Below are 27,698 nucleotides of genomic sequence, written 5' to 3'. Positions count from 1 at the left end.
AACTGATAGTGTTTTAAAAAGAAAAAGAAAAGCCCTTGTGGCAGTCTGATTTTTTTACCTTGTTTCCAGATTTCCCACATTTTCACCTTGTTATTTACTTGTTTATTTGATTTTTTGCTTTTGCCTGCTTTCTGAAACCATTGTTCACTGGACTCGAACCCCATTGTCACGGTCAACTTTGCTCTGTGTCTCAAGTCTGTCGATGTACATGGCAAGCTATTGGAAAAATTGGCTACAGCGGAAAAGTCTTCCACATGGAGGTAAGCGATCAGCTGGTAAGCAAGAAAAGGAACAGCATCATACCGCCCCATATCATTCATTTTAAACACAAAATGCTGTACCTCTGGCTACATAATCTGCGATCTCCAGAAATGTGTATATGGCTACATTTACAGAATGAGTCTATGTTGAAAAGAAATTAAACAATGTAAAATTTCATGCCATTGTAAAAAATCCAGAACATCATTTGGACTAAAAATGAACTACATTAGCTACCTTTACCTAAAGAATGCTATTGTACGTTAAGCAAGTTTGTATTTTAAATTTGGGCTAAACATGATGCCCCATGGGTGGCTCTTAGCCAAAAATAAGTGGATTATTGCCATGACGAGAATTAGAAAACAATGATCAATAACTTAATTGATCAAAAATTTGATTATTTTTTGTGTTCTGAAAAAAGAAAAAGGCAATGAAGCAGCCATCAGGTAATGCTGTTTAGACGTGACTGGGCATCATTTCATTAACTGTACCGTAGCAAGTCTGGCTAAGCATAGTTGCAGCATGCTTGTCAGATTTCATATCCTAATGGCTCAATGACGAGTCAGATACAGGAAGGATTTAACAAACCACTGCTGGCAGACAGACAAGAGTTGCACACAAGGAGAGGGAAAAAAAACAAACACCGGTATAGTTTTCACAATATAATTCTCTTGAACATGAGAGATGCCACGCTTCACAAAGAGAATAACTGCAAAATGAACAAACATCAATTACATTAAAAAAGCAAGAATGTACAACCTCTCTCTGTTTTATGAACAGCGAAACAAGAATTTGACAAAACAGGTAGTGTAGAATGTTTTCTTAATATTTCCCCTTAAAACAAAAGATAATTATACATTACATATAGAGTCAAACACAAAATTATTCATACCCCATGGCAAATTCCTTAAACCTACACAAACTTTTTTTTTTACTGGCAATGACACAGGCTTCTTCCAAAAGATTAGACAACAATGTGAAAAAAAAGAGGCATCATTGTAGAACAAAGAGGCATCATTATAGAAAAAAATTCTCAGCTTTTATTTACATTTGAACAAAAACTCTGAACTTGCCAGGGGTATGAATCACTTTGGGTTTGACTGTATATAGATGTGGCCAAAGTTGATGTTCGAAGAGGACAGTTACACAATAACCACTTTTAACTGCCCCTAAAAGTTCATTTATGTCCATAAAATGTAAGAAACAAGTAATATCGAAAGAGAAAACCCCTTGGGAAAAGTTATTTAAAGGGTTAGTTCAACCTGCATGCGTTGTTTCATCATGATCAGCAATGCAACGATTGGTTGACGGCACAGCAGCGTAATGACATCATCTGATTAATATTCAATTATCCATGTGTGCAAAATTACAAAAAAATTTATAAGAAACGGTTTGTTAAATATGATACGCAATACCTTTTCAACTTTGGTGTGGGCTGCAGGTGTTATACTTTCATGTGTCAAGACTATTTAACAGTTTATTTAGCTTTACAGTTAGAGTGAATATTCTTTATTGTAATAGCCATAGTAGTATTATAGTAGCCGGTTTCTTTATCAGTATAAAAAATAACTGGCTTTTAAAAATGTTTGCATAACATAAGCATGTCATACATCATATTAGCTGTCAAAACATGTGCATGACTGCATTCATTATTATTCCTTTAAAAAAAGGGGTTTGTATCTAAAAGGTTTATATCATAACATTTTCTCTTTGAACCACCAGGTCTTTGTACTTTTATTTCGGAGTGTCAAACTGTCAATAACAAAATCCAGCTAATTGAGTAATCCACGAACGAATAACAGACCCCAGGTCAGGGTCTGTGCTAATATGGGTAATATGACATGTTGCCACCAGAGTCATCAGTGCAACACAAAAGCATTAAAAAAAACTTAAAAGACCTAACACACACCCTGAACTCATGCAGAACACATTAGCAAACAGTCATTTTTACAGGTTTTTTTGGTGCACAAAAGTTCTCTTGGAGCTGCATATAATTACAGATTATACCTGAAGTCAAATGGAATGTTTTGACAATGGGTTTTATTAATTCCTTTTCTGGACTTTGAAATCGCAGGACTGTTGCTGTCAACAGAGGATGAGGGAGCTTAATTTGTATCCCAAAGATAAACAAAGGTCTCATGAGGGTGAGTAATTAAAAAAAGAATTTAGAATTTTGGGTGAACCAAACTGACATCATTATTTGGCAAAAAAGGCAAACTAAACTTTATCAAGGAATAAAACTTTAATTTTACAATTTTAAAAAATAAACAGTAAAAAAACAAAACACAAAGAAAATGAAGCATGTTATGACCACAATATAATCAGTTAATAATATTTCATGAGTTCATATGATTAGCAGCCATTCTCTGGCAAAAGGCTCAGCAAGCATGTTTCCATGCCTTATCACAAATGAACTCAAGCGAATTGATCAACAACTGCACAATCTGCTTTAATAAATGTATCTAACATCACGCGTAAATAAAGGGGTGAAGATTTTCTTGGACATTACTTGTAGCCACTATTGTAGGTGTAGATCAGGGCTTGATAATAAGGAATGGCCTGGGGTCAGCTTGAAAGACACTCAGCATAGTTGACAGTTTTGTCAGTTGGTCATGGCTGAATTATCACAGAAGCCTTTTACTTCATCAGAACACTAAAGATTTTTTTTAATGAAATTGTGGTTCTTTGGTGATTCATGCAATCTATTTAGAGCCAGAAGTAACAATTATTAGCAGTGATCCTAATAAACCTAATGCAATCGATCACCAATGACTTTCAGCTAAAAAAAAAAAAGTGGTTCTAATGAAGAAAAAAAAGTCACATACATCTCGGATGACCCTAAATTTAAACAACACTCTAAAAAATCTATAAATTGGTGGTTTTCTGTATTTTGTGATTCATGTTTTTATTCTTTTTATTTACCCCATTTATTTATGCTTTTGTATTGCGTTATTGGACCTTGAACTTACTTCCAACTTTTAAACTTTAAAAGTTCAACAAATGTGACTTTTGTTGACATTTTTAATATTTTAAAGTGATATGTTGTCCAGGTTGTTGTTGCATAGTATGATAAAACTGCCAGTACATCTTCTGTTTATTTTATATTATTTATTAGACCTATATTACTTCAAACTACTAAAATGTCAATAAGATAACTTTATTAAACTGTAAAGTTGAATTTTCAGCATTAAAAGTCGACATTTCACAACCGTAAATAAACTGAAAAACTTATAAAAATCACACAATGCAGAAATGGTTAATTAACAGATATTTTTACAGTGTATATTTAAATTAAATCTCTCGGACTAAACAGTGTTATTTTAGTTCTCATTACTCATTTCTTTTTTGAACCTGGACACCTACAATCTGAAAAAACAAAGCAATATTTTATTTTAATTTGAATGTTTTCTTTATTTATGCACTTAAGCTATTGCTTACAATGTAAAGTTATTAAATATAGTATTGTGAAATTTACCTCACTGCCTACAATTTATGGAGTAACAACAACTTTATTTATTAGAATAAAATATAACAATTTGACCATTTAAAAAAAATCTTAGCTTTGAGATTAAAAATGTTAAATCTAGTGTCCTAATACATGATGCAACAAAATATAAGAGCAGAAAATGTTGGAGTTAAAAGAGCTTGACAATTACAAAAACACTGTCATGGAAACATGATAATCAAATAATTCCTTAATCATAATTAAGAAAACTTAAAAGTAACAAAAATAATAGGAAAGGAAAGAAAAGAAATAGAAAAGGGAAGAAAAGAAATGAAAAAAAGAAAAAAGAAATAGAAAAGGGAAGAAAAGAAATGGAAAAAGAAAGAAGAAATAGAAAAGGGAAGAAAAGAAATGGAAAAAGAAAAGAAATGGAAAAAGAAAAAAAAATAGAAAAGGGAAGAAAAGAAATTAAAAAAAGAAAAAAGAAATAGAAAAGGGAAGAAAAGAAATGGAAAAAGAAAGAAGAAATAGAAAAGGGAAAAAAATAATTAAAAAAGAAAGTCAAGAAATAGAAAAGGGAAGAAAAGAAATGGAAAAAAGTCAAGAAATGGAAAAGGAAAGAAAAGAAATGGAAAAAGAAATTGAAAAAGAAAGAAAAAAAAATAGAAAAGGGAAGAAAAGAAATGAAAAAAGAAATAGAAAAGGGAAGAAAAGAAATGGAAAAAGAAAGAAGAAATAGAAAAGGGAAAAATAATTAAAAAAGAAAGTCAAGAAATAGAAAAGGGAAGAAAAGAAATGGAAAAAAGTCAAGAAATGGAAAAGGAAAGAAAAGAAATGGAAAAAGAAAAGAAATTGAAAAAGAAAGAAAAAAAAAATAGAAAAGGGAAGAAAAGAAATGGAAAAAGAAAGAAGAAATGGAAAAGGGAAAAAATTATTAAAAAAGAAAGTCAAGAAATAGAAAAGAAAAGAAAAGAAATGGAAAAAAGTCAAGAAATGGAAAAGGAAAGAAAAGAAATGGAAAAAGAAAAGAAATGGAAAAGGAAAGAAAAAAAATAGAAAAGGGAAGAAAAGAAATGGAAAAAAGTCAAGAAATGGAAAAGGAAAGAAAAGAAATGGAAAAGGAAAAAAAAGAAATGGAAAAAGGATGAAAAGAAATATAGAAGGGAAGGAAATACATTAAGAAAGAAAATAAATGGAAAAAAGAAAGGAAATAAATAGAAAAGGCAAGAAAGGCAATGGAAAAAGAAAGAAAAGGAAAAAGAAAAAAGTTATGGGCAAAAGAAAGAAAAGAAATAGGAAAAAAAGAAAGAAATGAAAAGAAAATGAAAAAGAAAGAAAAGAATAGAAGAAAGGAAGAAGGAAAAGAAAAGAAAAGAAAGAACTCAAAATGAGTGTTCTCTGGTAATTCTATGATGCCCTCTAGCGTCCGTCCACAGAGAGTACAGTCTTACTGTGTGTCGTGTCTGTGTGCTGGGATGTGCTCATGGAAAAGGTTGGTCAGGAGTATAGTTGAAACTGGCATCCAGAAACATGGTCAGTGTGCCCAGAGTAGTAATGACGACGAAGAGCCAAAGAAACAGACGGTCCAAAACCACAGCAATGTACTGCCAGTCATCTGTCATCTACTCACACACATTACATGGAGAAACAATGGGATATGTTTATCTCACTGGCACAGCAGGATGTGTATTGTCAATATATGAATAATCATGAGGATCAGGAGCAGAGTGAGAGGAAGAGCCTCTAGATAAACGCTTCTTTGTGTTTTATTCTATGTGTGGAGAAGCGGAGATTGAGTTGAATGGGGATGTGTATGGTTTGTGTTCATAAACTTACAGTATCATCCACATCCTGCTTCTTCAATTGTTCAGACATGTATGTGATGGCAGCGATGGCAGATTTGAGATTGGGAGGCAGAATCAGACAATAGTTGTCACTGTTTGAAAACCTCTGCAACTTCACAGTGCTCTCGTTATGGCTGAAAAAAAAAAAAAAACAGACACACACAGCACATTTGAACCCTTCATAAAGAGTATAAGCAAAGCATACTGCATTCATTTCAAGTCCAATGGACCCTTTTCACAAGACATGATGCGTTTAACGGTCACCATAACAGTAAATTCTTGAAAGTTTTTAATATTTTGATTTGTAAAAACCTCTATGTACATTTATATGTATGTACGTGTGAATTATATCAACTTTGCATCAAATTATAAAGTAACGGTTGTGATGCAGCGTCTATAGGGCAGGTCAGTAAATTTGATGTTGTTCTCTCTTCTGGCTGCCGTTATCAGTCTATCACTTTCTTCCCTTTTTCTGATAGTCTTGATAACACCATAGTGTAAGTTTTCTTTTATTATTTCAGGAAATGGGATTGTAAAAAATTTGTTGTGAAAAGGGTCCATTGCTCTTAGTGGAATAATGATGCAAATAATTTGAGAATTACTATTATATATATATATATATATATATATATATATATATATATATATATATATATATATATATATATATATATATATATATATATATATATATATATATAAATATAAAATTGGCTTTACATTAAATCTGAATGAAATTTAAATCTTAATTTAGCAAAAGCTGCAATTTTCATGCACATCCTGTTAGCAAAGCACAACGCAATCGGCTTGTCCTTAAACGGTCATGAAACTCCCCTCTTTCAGTTCAAGACTACCTCAGAATTAAAAAAAAATAAAAAATGCTATATGATGGGAGTGAAGCACTGTGAGCAGAGGGAGGAGTGGGCGTGGCTGGCAGAGGAAAAATAGGGGATTGAACAACTGTAAGTTGGCTCACAAAATCATACCAAAAAAAATCAAACAAAAAACAAATTAGGAAAGCTATGATTTTATAGTTTACAAAGATAAAATGAAAAGAATTAAGCAGTAATTTAATGCCTTGCTACATATCTGATAAGCTATTTGTCATTTCATATAATATATACACATAACAACAACTTTTATATCATTATAAAGATAATAATGTTTATATAAACACTGTGGATCGCAGTGCAGCAGGTCTCTTGCCCTATATAGTTCAACCATTAGACTTGCCGGTGATCTTAAAATATTAATTATAGACAAACACAGCAGCACGGATCTGTGATGTGTCTGAATGTTAACAAACTCAACTGATAAAACACAAAAGCCCCTTTCACACATTTAGACATATTCAGGAATTTACGAATTTAAATACAAGCGCAGCCATTTAGAGATCGTTTCTGGTTATGATGTCAGAATTTACCGGTATTTTGGAATGGATGTGTGAATGGTCTTTTCCGGAAAAATTACGTAACGTCCTCGTCTGTGTAAACCGTGCTTTTTTTGAGTTTACCGGTAAAATTGTTCTGGAAATTTTCCGGATATTTACCGTTATCACTGTGTGAAAGTGGCTAATGTCTGCCATTCTCCAATTCTCGAACGGCTCTCCCGACAAAAATGCTTGCTGCACACAAACAGCTTTGCTGTATCATTGGCCCTGACAGCATTGCGGGGAAAACCATACAATAAAGCACGTGCTGTCATGAATAATTAAGAAGCAGGGTCTTCTCATAGGACAAGAACACTCAGTCTATGAATAATAATGAGAAACCGATTCGTCATAACTCGACTAGCAGATGAGCAATAAGACACTGATTTTGATTCCGCCCCAATCATGATTTAAAACCTGGAATTTAGCTGACAAAAGCTTTAAATTATCAATTTTTTTTTCACAATTAAAGTCAACAGGTGTCAACGTTGTCTTTATTGATGCTCAACACACACTCCTGTTAAAATCTCAAAAAGTACTCAAGGCTTTCTTGAACCTTTAAGCTTCTGAAAAGATTCTGGACATATGTTTGGCATGCTGTATGTCATCGTCTCCTCTTTTATTCTGAAACAAAAGACCTGCCCTGTGACCTGACCAGTCTGTAAGTGACAGCGGCACATTTTGAAATGTTAGGGCAACACTTAGACAGCATGCACCAGATTTACTGCAGCTGTCACATTTGTAGAGAAATAAACTGTCAACAATTTCCACTCAAATTCTAAGAGAAAATCATCTGATTACTTCAAGTCGCCACAATTGTCACTCACATGGCATCACAGCAATAAAAAAAACAAACAAAAAACAATCGTTTAATTAAACCTCAATGAAAAATATTAGGCAGACTGTATGAAACTACACAATTATTACAAAAGACAAATAAAGTTTACATTTTTATACTTTTTTCCCCTTTTCTTTAATAACAGCAACAATCTGCAAATAATTTAGAAATAATTAATTTAAGCTACTAACAAACTTAGTTGGCATCATCCTCAATAAACAGCATTGTTCAGTAATGTCATTCTCCATGCCATTTTGTACAGTGGCAGGAGCACATACTGCAGTAGAGGTCAGTGTTGTGTTGCTATAGTGGGAATGAGTCTGTCATATGGTGGAGAATGAATGAGAGCTGTGCTGTGTCTGGGACTGACCTCTCCTTCTCCTCTCTCACATTCGCATTCCTTCAAGGGTGACTTTTTTCCAACAGGGATTATAGAAAGCACCACCACACGCCCGGCACATGACAGGCACGGTCAATGAGATGCACACTGCTATAGACAGCAACTCGAATGCCCACTTACAAATGCTTGTTTGCACATGGACACACTCAATTTACTATGCGAATGCTGTATACACATACTGAATATTATCAACACGGATACACCATCTACACCATAAAAGAAAAGATACACAAAAGGCCATCAGAGCAATAAGCTGACTGTGTTTACAAGAATTTGGGCTGCATTAGGCTTTTGTGTAGATTGTTCTAAACAGCCAGGAATAGCATTTTGTGTATTCCATTGAGTATTTTAGTGTGTATTTTATTATGTTTCTGACCCAAACTGGTATTTAGAGCACCAATAAAGTTAACCATTGAGATCAAACCCATATTTTTACATTTTATCTCGTACACTACTTGACAAAAGTCTTGTCGCCTATACAAGTTTTAGGAAAAACAAATAAAAACTTCACTTTTATTTGATCATTTGCTATCAGAATTGGCTTATTTGAAAGACAAAGGCCTCTAGATTACTCCCAGAGTTCATAGAGATTCTTTGGATTCATTTTCAATGCCTCCTCCTTCATCTTACCCCAGACATGCTCAATATCGTTCATGTCTAGTGATTGGGCTTGCCAATACTGGAGCACCTTGACCTTCTTTGCTTTCAGTAACTTTGATGTGGAGGCTGAAGTATGAGAAGGAGTGCTATCCAGCTGAAGAATTTGCCCTCTCCTGTGGTTTGTAATTTAATGGACAGCACAAATGTCTAAATACCTGTTGATGTTGCCATTCATGCTACAGATCTCTCGCACACCCCCATACTGAACGTAACCCCAAACCATGACTTTTCTTTTATCAAACTTTACTGAATTCTATGAGAATCTTGGTTCCATGCATGTTCCATAGGCTCAACAGAAAAATCTACCTTCTACCACTTTCCCAAATGATCAACTAGAAAGCAAGTTATTATTTGTTGCTTTTACAACTGGAATCAACAACAAGACTTTTGTCGGGTGATGTAATGGTGGCAAATAAAGTTATAAAAACTGACATATAAGTGATAAAAAAACTGAAATGCTGCCCTGAATTAAAATGACTAAAAGTTCAAAATAAAGTCATATCTTCACATCTTCCAAGAAATTTGCAGATAAAAACAACTGCATAACCCTTGTTAATTTTGGAATTAAACTTTTTAACTAGCAAAAAAACAACAAACTGCATAGCACTAATTCATTTTAGAAAGACAAATGCGAAAATTAATACAAAAAGATACAGACTCAAACGATGTAAGATGTTTGACACCACTAGTACTATAGACTTCGTTTTGTGATCCTGAATTTTACCACAAAACAACAACAAAAACTTTTGAGACCTTAGTTTTGTGGTTAGTTGCAGTAAAAAGATAAATTATGCAAAGCAAACATATAAATAGTGTAAACATATAAATATTGATAAATAACAGGTAAATACGGAAGTCCTAAGAAGCCATGCATTAAAGTATTCTAGTATTAAAGTTTCTCTCTTGTTTTCTTGTCATCATGACTTAATTTTCTTGTGATCTCGACACGAGTTTGCTTTTATTCATTTATGTATTAATATTCTTCTTATTAATACCTGGCCAATGTATGACTAAGCAACCTATTTTTCTGCTTATTCTACGAGGATACCCTAGACATGCATGCAGTAGCTTTATTTGCAGGGATTGTGTTTTTTCTGTCAAATAAGTTTTATTGAAACACAGATTCAGAAACAAAAGCATTCCCCATTTTACATATTTTGTCCACATATAGTAGGCAAAAGCAAAAAAAATAATAAAAAAAACAAAACAAAACAAAAAAACCAGCCACATTAGCCATTTTCAAAAAAGCAAAGTTGTTTACAAAGACCTGTTTTAACACCAGAGGATGATGACAAAGCATATTAAAACATTACAGAAATGATGCATTAGTCCAAAAGTTTTTTTCAAGGTAACAGATAAAAGGATGCAAAATTTTGTCAAATTGTTCAAGTTTTCTTTTCAAATAGTACCCAATTTGCTTCAAATGTAACATAGAGGTAATTTCCCCAAGCCACAGTTAATATGTAGGGGATTAATTATTTTCCCATAACAGTAGCAGTAACCTCTTGGCAGTAGTTGACAGTATGAGTGCAATTTATGTTGTGTATTTGACAACAATTGTGTTTGTTCAGAAAATCCCAGAATTAAAAGCATTGGATCTGGTCTAGACATGGGCCAATAACCATTTTCAAAGTATATGGTGGTTTGAAAAAGTCAAGGTTTTAAAACCGCCAAAATTTTCTGCTATACCGGTCCTAAGGTACTAGTACGATTTTTAACTGCTCCAAAATATTTTAAATGTTTCTTAAAATATGATATAGATTGCTTTTCAAAGGGGAAAAAGGTTGTTGTTTGTTACACAGACATTTAAAAAATATATATTTTAGAGCAGTGATCACAGTATCATGAAACCGTGATATTTTTATCCAAGGTTATCATACCATCAGAATCTTACACCAACCCATGCCTAATCCAGTCATAATTGCCATAAATGCCATTCCAATGATTCTGTATTTTAGAACAAAAAAAAAACAAAAAAACTGTGCAATCTCAAAAATTATTTTCCATATTGAACGATAACGATATATTTCGATATAAGTTGTTAATGCTTCCAGATTTAAGAGTACCCCAACAATAACTGAAACCACAAAATTAGAATGTCCATTAAATGGCTAAACATTTTCGGCCAATACATTTTTGGTGGCTGAAAATTAGGTACTTCTTTATTATTAGCACACTTTAAAATTTCCATTGATGCACATTTCTGCTGTGTGATTCGTTCTTAGATCAATATAGAGTAAAATAAGTCCAGAGCTTATAATTGTTATTGACAAATTTGATCACGATTTGATATAATAGTCCTCAAGCATCAAGGCACCAATTAGATTTTCCAAGACATTTGATCATTTAAATTTGTAATTGAGACCTTTGGGTTGTTTACCAAAACAACAGCTCATAATAACAACATAACTATTGTATGGTTGGTTAAAAAAACAACAACAACATATACATCATAATTAACGGTCCCTAAGACCACTCCTCTGATCCTGCAGTCCTCAAAACCGGCGCCGCGTTTTGAAAGACTTAACACTTTAACAAAGCTCAAGTGGCATGTAGCCATCCTAAAACCACCTGTTAGACTGGCTAAAGAGTGGGCACACGCTGCGACACCACATTATAAAAGGCAGAGTGACAGAGCACAGGTCATGAGCCAGTCTCAAACAGATGAAGAGAACTGGCACCCACAAAAGTGTTCATTACTCGCATAATGAACAGATGGAGACCAGCCTCTGCTTCACACACACACATACACAGAGTACAGTGAAGCAGAGTCATGTGCACATTTTCAGAGAAAACCCATCCATTTGTCCTTCCTGCCATTCATCCATGTATGTGCATGGTCCACCTTTCGGAGCTCTCCTGCTGTTCTTGTGTGCATTACAGCCTAATGCCTGAGCTCAACAAGGGCTTATGTTCTGGCGACTCTGGAGGGGTGACTGGGCTTAACTGGGCTGAGATCAAATGCCCTTGTATTGAGAGGAGGAACAGCCTGCATGGAGATTTTCCTCATGCGACTGGCCTGATCCGTGTTTATGAGAGTTGCTTAAAAGTGAGCAATACCGGCAACACCAGTAGATTACAGTACAAGCACGTTAAACTGCTTCGTATGTACAAAAAATGATTTTCTTGCATAGACTAGAAACAAGACAAAAACTCTAAGTATCTTAATTTGTAAGAAGAATAATCTTATTTTAGAGGAAAAACTATTGTATTTTTCTTAACTCATTGGCAAATTATTTGCCTGTTTGAAGGAAAAAATTACTTAATTTTTACATATTTTTTCTGAAAACAAGACAATTTTTTTGCTCGTCTAGATAACGCTTCTTGATTTAAGAATACTGAGATATTTGGACAAGAAAAAAAAGACACAAACTCTTAAGAAAAATAAAACTTTTTTTGCAATGTATTCATTTGGCATTTATATGTGCGTTTGTTTGAGATTGAATGTTTAATAAATTTTGAACCAAAACTGTGTCTAATGATTACACAATATCCATTTTGGCAACACAACAATACAATAACATATAAACCAAATGACATATGTTTTTTTTAATAATGGTCCTTGCTTTATCATTCTGATGCTCTGAATTAAATAAATATTGTATAAATAATACTGTGACAGCCTTCAGCAATTCTTGCAGCACAGCACAGCAAAAAAAAAAAAAAAAAAAAAAAAAAAAAAAAAACACAGCAGGAAACAACAAAGCCAGTGTAGTTCAATTCACAAATAAATCATAATTGAGTCATAAATAAAAACAGTATATTCTGCTTCCTGAACAAATTACTCTTGAGTCATTTGCAATACATTAGCTAATATTAATAAAAGAAAAACTCAAGGTGCCCAGTGCTGTCAGATTCTCAACCGAATGACTCTTACTAGTGTATCAAAGAAGACCAGAATAGACTGAACTCTGTACAAATGACTCTTGCTGCGAGTGTCTATTTATTGAATGAATATAATGGCTATCAAGTGTAGTTCGACTCGCAAAACAAATAAAAACATTTTCTAAGTTACATTATAAAAAGGTCCATTCAAAAGGGAGATATTTAGTTTTTTTGTATTAATTTTCAAGAGCTACAACGAACATCCTTTTTGGACAACAAGCTTGTTCTACGGGATTTAATGATGTCACTATAGCAGCCTAAATCCTGCCTAGAAAAATGCAAATTGTTGGGTGAAATGGAGGTACAAAACAACAGTAAAGTGGCCACTGATCATAAATGTTTGTTTTGCTAGTGCACATATAAGCATTAAACGTCTGCAATAAAAAACAAATGTTATTTCATTGACAACAATCTCCATAAACGAGACAGAACTTGATAAGGCAAAGGGTGTGACAATAAAAAAAAAACACTAAGCTGTTTGCCAATCACAACACATTTAATTTCTCATCAAACTTGGAACTAATTAAGCTGTTTGTGTCAGGCTGGGAAGAAAGATAATAAAATAACATAAATTATGTTAAAAATAATGCAATTTTAATCACAAAGCATGAGAGAATGTTCTTGTGCACTTTCCAAACAGAATCAAGACTTTGTAAAATAGCATAATAGGACCCCTTTAAATGTGGCTTTGTAGTAACTATGGAACTTAAATTGTTATATTTGACTAATAAATCATGACGATATGTAGTTGAAGATGCACTTCATGTAGTATTTCTGTATAAAGCTGTATTTGTTTCCACAAAAACAGGCCAATTAAAGAATTACATTTATGCTTTACAAAGCAAATAAAAAATCTTATCTCGTCAGCACAGCAAATGCAAAGTCACACACTACAAATGCTTCAAGCAGAAGCAGGATTACTTTTCATAATGTTTTACGATCCTGCTGTGGTTCTGTTCTTGTTTTTGCTTTCAAGTTGTTTGCCTGCCAAAACGAGGCTCTGCAATACGTGAGAGGAAATCAGACATCAGAGGCGCTTATTTAATTGATTGTCTCTCTTCCAGTCTTAAGCAGTCTTAACAACAGCCAATACTTCTGACAGTTCCCACTGCAAATCAGGTGTTTCAACTTGGCAGGTGGGCAACCGACTTACAAAACTCTGTGGTTGCTGGCTGAGATTTAGATGTTCAAGCTATCAGAAGATTTCCCCCACTGCTTTAGGCTTCAATAATAAAGTATTCCTCCAGTGACATACACTAGTTATTAATAAGCACCTTAAATAACAGACCAAATAACAAACATGATCTTACTCTTTGCAAACAGAAAACATACAATATGAAACTAGAGCTGTGCTGAAAAATCATTCAAGAAAACAAGTTTCGAAATGCATCGCTATTCTGAGCAAGGAAATTAACGATTTTAATCATTAATTATTAATTAGATCTTGCTAAAATTTGCTTAAAACTTTAACTTTCTTAATGATTATTTTAGGTTTGAGTGGTAAGGAATTGTATGCAAGCTTATGTATTATCTGAAATTAAAAACTAAGCTCAGATTCTTTTCAAGAGAGAATAGCAATGGATTTTGAAAATCTCATAATCGATACAGAATCAATTTCTCGAATGATTTTCACCATAGCTTTAAGTCGAACTGCTTTATTTACCTACTTTATTAAATGGTTGTTTGGAATACATCAGTCGCAAGCGTTCCATGGTATGTTATCCAGAGATAACAACCGCTAAATAACACAGGCTCATCCAGGAACCTCTAATCGCTTTGACCGCCAGTAAATACATGTACTTACATCAGGGGTCTCAAATTCAAATTGGCGGTGGGCCATTTCAGTGACTGACAATTCATAGGAGGGCCGTTTTAACATTCAAGCACAAAAAAAAGTGGAATCCTGACATAACTGATGCATCTAAATATCTGATGCAGGACAAGAGACATGACGTTTAAATTTCAAGCATTACCTGTCACCAGTGATAATGCAAAAATCAGCATGTTTATGTTGTCACACACCAGCTGCTGAAATATATCTGTGGTTGTTGTGTGTATGGCTGAGCGTTAGACACACACTCAGTCATTCTTTCAAGGGGTAGTTTAAATTGCTACCGACTACTTGAATGACTTTACTGGCAATTGTTCTCAATCTCTTTATTTTTTGTAAAACTACAACAAAGAGGGGAGAAGTTTGTGCATATTCACATTTACTTGAACAAGTTCAATTCAACTAGCAGTGCAATTTCACAAATGTACATAGTTTTTATGCAAATCCTAAAAAGCATATGAGCAAAATCTATTAAATGAGACCGTTTGAATTGAATCATATTCAAATTGTATATATAGCAAATTGATCATATTTGTTACACCACCAGTATAACGTGTAAGCCATATACAGTAGAAGTGTTTGTACAACAAAATACAGGTGGTATAAAACTGATAATATTCAAATGACACTTGAATATTCACAAGAAGAGAGCTTTAGTAAAAATAGAGCACTTACGGACATATATTTTTATGTTTAAATAAACCACAGAATTATCACTTCCTAATCTGCAATTGCCTCTTTGGATATACCACTAACTGTACTCAAAAAAAAAAAAAAAAAAATTACTAATACTTTTCTTCTTAGACTTTACAGACCTGAAACTTGCCTATAGCACTTATTCATTGTTGCTCTTATAGTTGTGTAAATTGCTTCCTTGTCCTCATTTGTAAGTCGCTTTGGATAAAAGCGTCTGCTAAATGACAATTTAAATATAAATGTAAAAGCATGTGTGTTACTCTCGACCGTACTCTGAGAGAAAACGAAAGTAAAACTAATTTCAATGCAGTACTTTAAATGTCTACATGGTGGTGGGTTATAACCACAAGTGGCTAGACGTGACTTCACAACAAGGATAGAGATTCAAAAATATATGTTTTGGCAGGCTGAATCTTTTTATATTTTTGGGGTCAGTTGCGGGCCGAAGGGAGGAGGATGGCGGGCTGTAAATGGCCAGTGTGTGGGCAGTTTGAGACCCCTGACTTACATCCACATTCATATGTATCTGCATGTCTGTTACCACAGTATTGGACAGTTTGACATAATCTTGTGAATGAATAATATCTAGGTCAGTCTATGCTTTAATGTGTTTAATTAGGGTTGGAAATTTAGCTTTTAGCAGTAGTTCTACCAGGAAGATCTAATGCCACATCAGTCATTACAATTAGTTCCAACCAATAGCCAAGAGACACAAGGAATATATAAGCTGTCCATCCATTTGATTCATTTGGTTGCAGGTCCCGACACAAATGTTCACCCACCATCCTCCCCACCATCACCAGGTTGGCCCTGTGCAGGGAGAAGTCTCCTGCCTTCATCCTCGGCAGTCATGGTTGGATCTAAAAGCTTCCAAATCAAGCTACAGACAGGGCCTCCACCAAAGAAAGCCTATGCTTTGTTAAATGATACTTTTGTCAAATAATACTCATCAATACATGTAATTCAATATCATAATTATCTCCCTGGTCTTTCTGGCACAACTAATTTGTGAAGAGCTGCGATCCTCCTGTGCTTTATTCCGTCAGTTACAGTCAGCTTTGTTCTTTTGAATGATTGGTGACATCTTGTGACTGAATAATGCGCAGGTTAGTGTTCCATGATGGCTGTTTCCGCAGAAAAAATCTGATAAGCCTCTTGGGCTTTATTCTGTGATAACAACCTCTTAGATGTACTTTATGCCCAACTTAACCACAACATTACCCTATACATATACAGAAATATAGTGCATACATTACTTACTATTTAAATAGGATTTCTATTTTACATGCAATCATACTGTATAAGCTTTAGAGATCACTAAACAGTTGATGGTTTTAACTAACATGTTTTAATGCAAAGAATACTGACCTTCCTCTCCATGGCATTACCAGCTCTGGATTGATCTTTCGGATAAAATATTCACCTCCAGGTCTGAGGCTATTTCCCAAACAACCCATTGGGACGTTTTCTTTTGGCTCTTCCTCCACTGGTTCCTCAGGGGTGGGCCTCAGCACACCCAAGTAGCGAGGCAGTAAGTTGATGAAAACCTGCAGAGGGTTAGACCATAAGAAGCATGTTCAAATTTATGGGAAAGTTGCAGTTTACAGTAAATTTAAATATTTGGTTGTCGCACCTTGCGCACCCATCCGGGCATGTGGTGTGTGCTGGGTGTCCTGTGGTGGAGGTTTAGGACTACCACGCTAAGGATGACGGAGAAAGTGACCAGGATCATAGTAAACATGACATAGTTAACAATGATAGGAATGGCAAGTGATGTTTCTGGAACTTTGTCAGCCAGCAGCAGCATGAAAACAGTGAGTGCAATGAGGACTGAGATGGACAGAGTCATCTTCTCACCTGAGTGAAAGGACAGAAAACATATGAGAACATACGTTTTGTGGCAATAAACCTTCATACACTTGCTAATAATCATACAGTCATCACAGAGGAATAAGTATTGACATTACATAGACAACTACTTGTCTAATAATCATTTGCTCTATATTAAACTACACAGTTGAAGACCATTTTTTGTCCTCCTGTGGAACTCTTTTAAATATTTCACAAGTCCTGTTAAACAGAGAGAAATTAATTTTGTTTAATAATGTATATTACACTGATCTTGTAATTAAAGATGTCCACCTGCACCAGGTGGCAGGTAGAAGACAAAAATGGCCAGCACACTGGTAAGGATGCAGGGCACGATGATGTTGATGACGTAGAAGAGAGGCTTTCTCTCAATGATCAGGTAGAAGGTGATGTCCTCATACAAGTCATCCTGGACGTTCTTTCTGCTGGGCTTGTGACAAATCTGCCACTCGCCGTTCTCTTAGGGAAGAGAGAGGACTAATGAGAGAAAGAGAGACAGAAGGAAAGAGACGGTGTGCCATGTGCCAAGTTGCTAGAATACTTGGCAACAGTAGACAGGCTACAAAAAGATTGCTTGAGGAATTATTTTAATTTCAATATGTAAGACTTCTTCATAAAGATATCCAAAGATATCTCATTAAGATATCTCATGTAATGTTTTTTTTTGCTGATTTATTTACTTGCATTATCTTAAATGTTTAGAAAAATTTTCAAATCAAGAGATATAAGCTATTTTACCTAGTTGCTATGCTATTGCCATACTAATTATATCATACACCCTCAATGCCTCTATTTTGTCTTTATTAGAACAAAACAACAGAATAATAACCACAGATTACAGCCAACAAATTTCTCAACATCACAGCACTTAATAAAGATCAAAAAGAAGACAAATAAAAATACACAAAGTAATAACAATAATAAAAGAATACATACATTAACCAAGGTTTATGGTGATCTAAAGATTTGCAAAAAAAGTACCTGAAATGCTGGCACCCACATACTCAAGGAAAGAATGTAATAATAAAAATTATAATTTTTCCCATTGACCAGTGGGTAATATATTCCAATGACATTTGATTACTTTATGCCATTCTGATACTGTTGGTGGTTTATTCGATATACATTTAAGAAATATACTCTTACGGGCAAAATAGGTAAGAAAGTTAAACAACTTCCTGTTTGTTGTACTCTTCAAATGATTATCAGCAACACCTGACAAAAAGTTAAGAGAGTCGAAGTCACATCTACACGTCTACTACAAATCTGTACCCAAAAGCCTTTAACATATATATAATTCCAATAGTATTCATAAATGCATATATACATAAATAAATGCATAAAATCACCTTCTTCAACTTTGCACTTTAAACAGAATGGAGAATAATATGAATTAAGCTTATATCTATGTGATGGTGTAATTCGGAGATGATGCAAAAGTTTGAACTGTTGTTCTTTTAGTTCTATTACAGATTGATATATTGCCAGCATATTGCCACGTGTGTGTCCAAGTGTCTGCACTGATTGAGCATCCCAGATCTTTCTGCCAAACATCTAGGGTTGCCACATTATTAACTTTTGCTCTTAGCAACACCAGTTTGGTTTTATAGAAAACATGGAAACACTGTTATTAGAGTGCACATATCAGCATTATAATAGAAACCTAAAATGTATTTACTGTAATAGAGTAAAACAGTGCTGTTTTTCCCTACATGATCATGACTGAAAATCCCCCAAAAGCGATTGTGACATAATACAAGTTTTGTTTCTTTCATGTCGGATTGCACTTGTCTCTCATAAACAATTGCTTTAGCACTTTTGTTTCATTTTCAGCTTTACTCTGCTTCATATTACCATGATAATGAGTATTTTTAGCTTAACCATGTCTTGTAGTATGTATCAAAGACCACAACTCCCATGATTCCACGCACAGTCACAGTGTCACCAAAATACACCATTGTTTGTTGTAAATGTGCCCTCTAGTGGCTAAAATTGCAAATTGTGCCTTTGATACACATAAAAAGAACCATCTTTCTTGTTTCATACTAGTAACTGGAGCTGGAAAATATGTTGAAAATTTCAGGAAGAAGGACACTTACCAGTGAAAGCATTCTCATCAATCACTATTTCATGGAGCTCATTTCCGTCTTCATCTAGACCATACTGTAGGTCCACTTCTGAGGAATCATATGTGTAGGAACGAAACACCATTGAGCAATTCTGCCAGTCAAATGGAAAGTACGCCACCTATAGGGCCAGAGACACAGCTTTGAACTACAGTGAAAGTTTCACCTCAAACTAAAGTGAATAATTTCATCTGTTTTGTTCGTTGGTTGAACAAAAAACTAAATATACTGAGGAATGTTGGGAAAATACAGCCATTGACATATATAGTAGAAACAAAATGTAAAATGGAAGTCAATAACTACCTTATTCCAACATTCCTCGGTATATCTTCATTTGTGTTGAACAGAAGAAATTCTTTGCAACAAATTAATAATAGATGTAACATTTTTGGGTGAACTATCCCCTGAAATTAATTAGGGAGTACAACACAATTATAACACTGTTAAATGGGCTTTATGTATTGTTATTAGCAACACCAGTGGCTGTGAGGTGAACTGCAGCCAAAAACTTACCGCTCATGCACATGTAACATACAAGAGAATGGGAAAGTTAAAAAGGAGAAGGAAATACAATAACAGAGAGATATTTAGATTAATTATGCAAATATGTGCTGCACTAATTTGGTAGACCAGAAACAGCAATAAACAAAGCATGTGATCATACTGATTTAGATGATTTTGCATAAGCTCTGCAATTTCGCAGAATAGAGATACATATGGATAGATCTGGCTATAGTTTGAATGAACCTTTTTTGTATGCATGACACATTGACATAATAAAAAAGAGGTTCTCATGAGTATTACAAGCTATTCACACATTGGCAATACATTAATGATTAATCCATAAAAAGTGCATTTAGCCAAGATTGATTCATGTTAAAATAAGATTCAAGGTTCAATGAAGGTTAAATTTTTAATTAGTTAAATTCAAGTTCTGCATAAAATAAGCAAAAATCATTCATTTAGTGCAATTACAGAAAGTCTATTTGAAGCCGGAAAATATTATACATGTACCTCTATGGAGCAGGAGCTGCGGTAGATGGCTGGTGGCAACCAGGAGACAGTTCCATCACTCCTCACGAGCACGTTCACATACAGCGCAACGTCAAACTGACCGTCATTACTATTAAACAGAAAGAGAACATCTCTATCACGTCCTAACATCATTATGTCCTTTGCAGCTTTTGTTTCATAACAGCCAATTCATGGTATAAAAAGATCAGATTTTCAATTTAGCCCATTATTTTGTCTTTAGAAGAATATAAAAACGATTATTAGGTGGAACTGTTGTGCTTTATTTAAAAAAAATCTATTTGTTTTTCTGTTGAACACAAAACAAGATATTCTGAAGAATGTTGAGGGGAAAACCAGCCAGATATCCATAGTAGGAAAAAAAAATTAGGTAAGCCAAAGGTTAGTTTGACTTATATTTATTGGTATATCTTCCTTTGTGTTCAACAAAAGAAAGAAATGTTTAAAAAAAGAAAGAAAAAAGAAAGAAAGCATTTAGAACAAGTGGAGGGTGGATAAATGAAATGTAATTTATGGACTATCCCTTTGAGTATGAAAGTGTAAAAATTACTTGATTAGAAATGCTGCTAATCATGCACAACCTAAACAAAATCTTTTAAATGCTCATCAGTGTGCCATATTATAACAGGACGTTCTCACTTGTTGATAAGGTAGATGTCTGGACGCCACACTTTTACAGGAGGAATGCGCACAACATCAATTTTGTCATAATCTTCAGGATTCCAAGACAATCTGTAGTCAGTCCATTCCTTCAAAAAACATATTGAGATAGAGGGAGATTTTCGTTGATTTTTACAGTTTTGTACTGTATATTGAATTTAATTCTGAAATGTATTATTAACTTATTAAATTATAAGACTTTTTACACACACAAACCATTAGTTCTCCACAACATTGGTCATTTCCATTGGTTTTTTGAAATGTATTTGTTTGTTTACTTGCTTTCTTGCTGATTCATTCGTTCATTGCAAATACCTGACTGAGTGGATGGGTTTTAGGTTTGTCCAGCAAGCCTGACAAAATAACCAACACTGAAAAGTGTGGGTATTATGGCTTCCACAAAAAATTTTTAGTGTGTATACAGCCTAAACATTTTTTGTGGAAGCCATAATACAACCAAACCATGCAAAAAAAACAAAAAACAAAGAAACAGCTTTTTTGGATGAAGTTTAATTTTAAATAGATACATAAAGGACAAATTCAAATAAATTTTACTTGCCAAATGCAAGTACTAATTTTGGGTTACCACTCTAAGCCAAGCATCAAATTCTCAGATTTTCACTGCCTAACCCTAACCCTAACCCTGCATTTTTATAATCTATAAACAAATGGAACAAAATGCTCTTCTGTTGTGCTTTTAGTGGTCAGTGCTCAGCATTGTCATCTAACAGCAAGAAGGTTACTGGTTCGAGTCCTGGCTGGTCCAGTTTTGGGTTTTCTCTAGGTGTTTCGGTTTCCCCCACAGTCCAAAGACATGCGCTATAAGTGAATTAGGTAAACTAAACTAGGTTTTTAGTTTACTTTTTAGTAGTGTATGAGTGTGTTTGAATGAGTGTGTGTGGGTGTTTCCCAGAACTGGGTTGTCACTGGAAGAGCATCCGCTGTGTAAAACATATGTTAGAATAGTTGGCCGCTCATTCTGCTGTGGCAAACTCTAAAATAGAGACTAAGTTGACGGAAAATGAATGAATAAAATAATAAAATTAATAGAAAACTAAAAGAAAATTAATAGATATTTCATGACCAGTATTTATTTTAAATAAACTCATACTAAATCCAAACATTTGAATGATGCAAAACATATTACTCATTTGTCCAAATGCAGACATTCTTATTCCTTAAATTTTGATCTGCTAGCCAAGAAATGATCCTCAAACCTTATCCAATTAGCCAAATAGACTTTTTTTTCCCAATAAAACATATACACAATAGTTTTGCTAAGCACCGTGAGCTCAAGTAATTGAAGAAAGCACATAGCTTTAAACAAAAACTCCAGATAAAAAGCAGAAATAACTCACAGTAATAAAAAGAGACGAGTCAATTTAAGCAGAAAATAAACAGCGCTTAGGAGGATCTGCCTCTCACCATATTCATGAACACGTTTGTTGTCATCTCTCCGTTCTTCTGGTTCTGTAAGAGAGAAGAGAGGATAGATTAGCGCAGCGTTAACGCATGTCATGCCATCACACTCAGTCCTTCAGTATGGAAGCTAATGTTCCATGCATGGCTTGATCTCTCAGAGGACTGAGTGCTAATGTTTCTCTAATGTTTGGGAAATGTTGCTGAAGCGTTGACTGCTTGGTCCAGTGGGTACGACAGAGGCAGCTGGACCGCTGATCTCCAACAGCCTGCTGTGAAAGTCACTGAACACAAACTGTGTGAGTGATGAAATGCTTTGGGAAAAAAACAACAACAACCAACCAGTGATGGATTAGTAAGTAATTCCACATAGGAAAGTGTGTGTGAATGTGTTTATGCGTGAGTGTTATGTGTATCATACCAAGCTGATGAGCTGGACTAAAGTCATTCCCACTCGGACCATCACTCGCTCATTCCAGGTACGTGCTGGACGCACTTTCAGGTTATAATCCTGAAACAAATCCTCCAGTAGCCTCCGTTCGGCCTCAGATGCCTCTGAACACACGCACACGCACACACACAAGCACACTTTATTCATCCTCAAGCCATCATGACTCTCTTCTGTCAGATAAACAGAGTAGTTTTTCATCTACTGGGTCTCCTCTGTGAGCCAATGCACCTACCAGATCCCTTTGGTCCTCCAATCATGATCTGCTGTGCATCCCAAAATCAAGACTTAACTATAGGGCAGATCGTACTTTCTACATTGCGGCCTCAGACTTTGGAATGCTTTACCACGTCATTAAGACAAGCTCCTTCCATCATCAGCTTTACCATCTAGACTTACGAATTTATTGTTCTCAAAGGCATTTGTCTTCTAGGAGGTATTGTTGCTATAGACTTTTTGTGGTTGTCTTTCTTTCTTTTTTTGTTGATTTGTTGGAAAAGAACTGCCCAACGAAAGTTGTAAATATCATGGTATTTAAATAAAATTGTCATTGTTATTGTATAATGGATTTTATTCTGAAGCTTATAAGCACATAAATCTTATGAATGTGTTTTTGTAACAGAAATAATACCAATTTGTAAATTACAAACTCAAATTACTGACTTGTGCAGCCTTTGAATGCATGTTATGTGCAACTGATTTTTTTCGATGTTTGACAGTGGAAGCTCCAGGAATAAACATGTCTCCTGGAAACCACTAACCCACTAAATAGCTTACCACATAAGATAAACAAACAAACAAACAAACAAAAAAAACTAGTTGGCTTTGTGTTTCTGTATAACATTAAATAGTTACAATGCGGCAAACATTTGTCTAACTGTCATACATCATAGGTTGTCAGTCCTCAGTCATACATAAACTGCATTCGGCTGAAAAATAAGAAGCAATTTTGTCATAAAAACACATCAATCCACTTCATAAGACATGTGTTAACCCTCTGAGGCATATGGGTTAGTTTGACATTGGATTTTTGCGCTTATGGAAGTTTTAAAATAAAAGTCACTATCCAACACCATTACATAGCATGCACAACAAATTCTGGTTTTTGGAAAAAACTCCCTGGGAGGTAAAAATCACATCAATCTGAGTGTACATGCATGACCATTAAATTGACTCCACTGTAGAGTTGAAATAATTCTGCTTTTGGAGTTGAATTTTAACACTTTTTTTGTTGTTGTTCAATTTGAAAATTAATCGTAATCCTACAGAGGGTACTTTTACATTTTAGGTATAATATGAACTCCATACCAGTTTTAAAAGTTAACACTTCTTAGAGTAAAATGTACTTCGAACAATATATACATTCATGGGAAAATGACCACACTGAATGCCATACTTTTCACTTGAAAGAGGATAAAATTTCAAACTACTTCGACTCTGTTTGTCTGACAGAAAAGGTTTGTTGGTGAGTGAATTATGTGCTAATTTTCATTTGTGGGTAAATTATTTCTTTAGGGCAAGAGATTGCAGATGAATAAGGTAAAACATTTCCTAATTGTTATCACCCAACCTCCACAGTTAATTCATTACATTAAGAATTGCAAACGCTTTTGTAATACAAGTCATTACAAAATGATGTCTAAATAAACCTTTAGAACTGAGCTACTGTGCATCCATTTCTGGCTCAAAAATCAATCAAATGTCTTGTTTTAATGTTGACATAATAAACAAATATATTTAATGATTTTTTTTTAAACATACCCAAATATAAAAGCCTTTAGAATACAGTATGGTGTATGCAAGTGCAGCTGAAATGGAGATTCATGGAGTGCAGGAGAAAAAAAACGTCCTGAATTTTGATAATTTTAGATAACCATTTGATTTATATTATTTTTAAAACAGCCTTTAAAAGTTGAATTGTAATTTACAGACAGACATTTATAAAGTGTGCAAAATTTTTTCTTTATATTATGCTGAAAAAAAAAATTAAAACAAAAAAGCCCAAAATCAAATACCTTACGGACGCAATGTCTCGTCTTTATTAACATAATTTCAGCCCTGTTTTTCTTTTGACTTGCAGTCCTAAAAAGAGTTTTCTAAGAATGGCTGACCCAGCTCAACATTTGGAGGTGTCACCAGCCTCAGTGCTGCTTTCTTTGTCTCCTTATTACAAGGTCAAATATGCTGCAGCATTTTATACATTGTATAGATTGTGTGTCAGAGGGATGCAGTCCTTCACAGTACATAAAAGCACATAACTGACACACAACAGTGACATACACACACCTGTTACAATCTGCATAGACATTAATTCACATAAACCTGACCTTATACTGCAATATAAAAACTAACAGCAGCAATTTTAATATTATAAAATGTGCCATTTTGATATACACATCAAATTAATGTGATTTATGTAATCCGTTCTCATTATAACTAATATTATATATTTCTTGCTGACAAATGGATTAACATTCTTAAAAAGAGAGTGGCAAAATAAAACTATTTAATTCTAATATATCATTGTTTAATTATATTTCATTTATTGAATTATTATTTTGGGGCTGCACTGTGGTCAGTAACAAAGTGTTTCTTTTGGTTATAAACTACTGTTATACTTTTTGTAGCACAAAACAATTTAAGATCATAATTAGGACAAATTCTAATGATTAAAAATCTCAAAAGCTATACTGCATTTTTGTTTTGATGCTTAAAAATTAAATGCAGAAAATATATTTGAATAATGCAAACACAAGATTAAGATTAAGATTAATAAAATTACTTACTCCTAGAGCCGTTTATATCGTAGTTGATATTTAGCCACACCATGTTGGTGTTACATAACATCTAGTTTTTATGAAGTGGGTCGTTAGCCCAATGATCAACCCCCAACCTGGAGGACCAGGACATACACACATACACTAAGGACATATTAGCTAACTCAATTCACCTATAGTGAATTTCTTTGGAAGGTGGAGGAAACCGGAGCACCCAGATGAAACCCATGCAAACACGGAGAGAACACGCAAACTCCACACAGAAATGCCAACTGACCCAGCCAGGCTCGAACCAGTGACCTTTTTGCTGTGAGGCGACTGTGCTAACCAATGTGACAGTGTCACCCATATTAATAATATTACTCTATATAAATGCTGGGTTGCTATAATCCAATGTTGGGTTAAAAATGTAATTTAAGTTTAATTGAATTACATTCAAAAGTTTGCGCTCATTAATTACTTTTAAACAAATTGATACTTTTACTCAATTGTAGTTGCAGCAGCATTTTTTTCAGTGACGATTTTGTATTTGAAATAAATTATTTTATTTTAAATAATAAATGTGTAATCTTATTTTCTTCAAAACATTTCTTAAAATGCCTCACAATTTCCACAAATACATTAAGCAGCAAACTTTCAACATTTGATATTACTGTACACTGTTCTGTATACTTTACAGTATATTGTATTTCAAAATTACCCCTTGTCTATAGTTTAAATTGACTACCCTTTCATTATGTTTTGCCCTATTGACCACCAACAAAGAATAAAAAATGATATGCTCTCATAGCTTTGCAATAAAAAAAGTGTTTTATAATAGAAGTCAAAAGGGCAAAAACATCCATGAACATAACAAAATGCTAGTAAGTTTGAATATATTGTTTGTTTTTTTTTTTTCAAAGCATTTTCCCAAAATGTCAAAATAAGATTTGTCACTAAAACTCATTCCCTTTTCTGAAACACAGAGAAAGTTGTGGCCAAATTAAGTATCAAAAATCACACCAGAGTGAATGAAGTCATCCCCAACTGCACACAAGGGTTACAATGGACAAAGATCAAACTGACCTCATGATTGAACACCAGTAGACATGCAAAACACTACAAAATGAACAGATCTCCATTACCTGTGAGAGCCAGAAGCCAGCAGCACCACAAGACCCAAAGCATAGTATTCATTTTAAGCACAATCTGTATATCCTAAGTTTGGTCCCCTCACCGACTCGAGCACCAGCTGTCAGCACTGGCACCATCAAAAAAACACAACTTAACATACACTAACTGACTGGCATATCCCACAGTATCTGATCTCTCTCATACAGTACAGCAGACTGGCCAATGTGATTCCGTTAATGTTTCGCACTGCGCTGAACCCTTACTACCAAACCCTGACACGGTCACTTCATCACTTTCCTCCTCCCTAACCTGACTGCTAAAAACGTAGGCCCATGATTGGTCGTGAAGCCAGGGAATTATGGGAGGGAGAAAGGAACGTGTTTGGACTGTATGGCATCTCTGGCAGGCACCTGTTGATGTTGTGTGTGTGGGCCAGTGGGGTATTTTTGTGGGAGAACAAAGGGAAGAGGTGGTCCTTTCCGGAGGGTGAGAGGACAGGAGTGAAAACACACACACACAAACACACACACAAACACTGCTTGCATACTTTTGTGGGGACTTCCCTTTCACACTTGCTCTCAATATAGCCCAATTATAACTACTATGCACTAACTTTAAAATGGTGATTAATTTCTAGATTTTAATTATAGTTCTGGATTGCAGTATTTGCAACTAAATTGGGATTTTTATCCAACATCACTGCCAGAAATGTATTCCCCAAACACTCACACACGCACACACACAAAGTGGTCAACATAAAGGCATGGGGTCTTTAACCTCTCAACATACCCGTCTCTCTGCCTCCATTCAATTTGTTTCAAAAGGTTTCAGGGCTCACCACAGTACAGAAACCGCCTTAGTGAAAATAACCAACGATTTACTCTTAGCTGCTGACCGAGGGTGCGTCTCGCTATTAGTTTTACTCGATCTTAGTGCGGCATTTGATACCATTGACCACAATATCCTCA

General features: G+C 34.5%; 1 protein-coding gene across 2 annotated transcripts; it reads right to left on the bottom strand.

Moving 5' to 3' along the window:
* Window positions 1–909: 909 nt before the first annotated feature.
* Window positions 910–26,994, bottom strand: chrnb1l (cholinergic receptor, nicotinic, beta 1 (muscle) like). Of its 2 annotated transcripts, XM_068222112.2 has the most exons (12): window positions 26,742–26,994; window positions 22,814–22,947; window positions 22,399–22,443; window positions 20,953–21,062; window positions 20,296–20,404; window positions 19,255–19,402; window positions 17,429–17,614; window positions 16,920–17,143; window positions 16,655–16,833; window positions 5,540–5,681; window positions 5,155–5,325; window positions 910–967 (listed from the first exon to the last, which is right to left on the bottom strand). In XM_068222112.2, exons 1-11 carry the CDS (start codon window positions 26,791–26,793, stop codon window positions 5,185–5,187), a joined length of 1,470 nt encoding a protein of 489 aa, XP_068078213.1. In that variant the 5' UTR covers window positions 26,794–26,994; the 3' UTR covers window positions 910–967; window positions 5,155–5,184. The 2 variants fall into 2 exon arrangements, with proteins under 2 accessions (XP_068078213.1, NP_001233249.1); NM_001246320.1 differs by lacking the exons at window positions 910–967; window positions 26,742–26,994 and adding an exon at window positions 25,627–25,669 and having other exon boundaries at window positions 5,185–5,325.
* Window positions 26,995–27,698: the final 704 nt, after the last annotated feature.

This window comes from Danio rerio, chromosome 7, assembly GCF_049306965.1.
Source record: "Danio rerio strain Tuebingen ecotype United States chromosome 7, GRCz12tu, whole genome shotgun sequence".
Lineage (NCBI taxonomy): Eukaryota > Metazoa > Chordata > Actinopteri > Cypriniformes > Danionidae > Danio > Danio rerio.
This window is presented reverse-complemented; position numbering and strand designations above follow the sequence as displayed.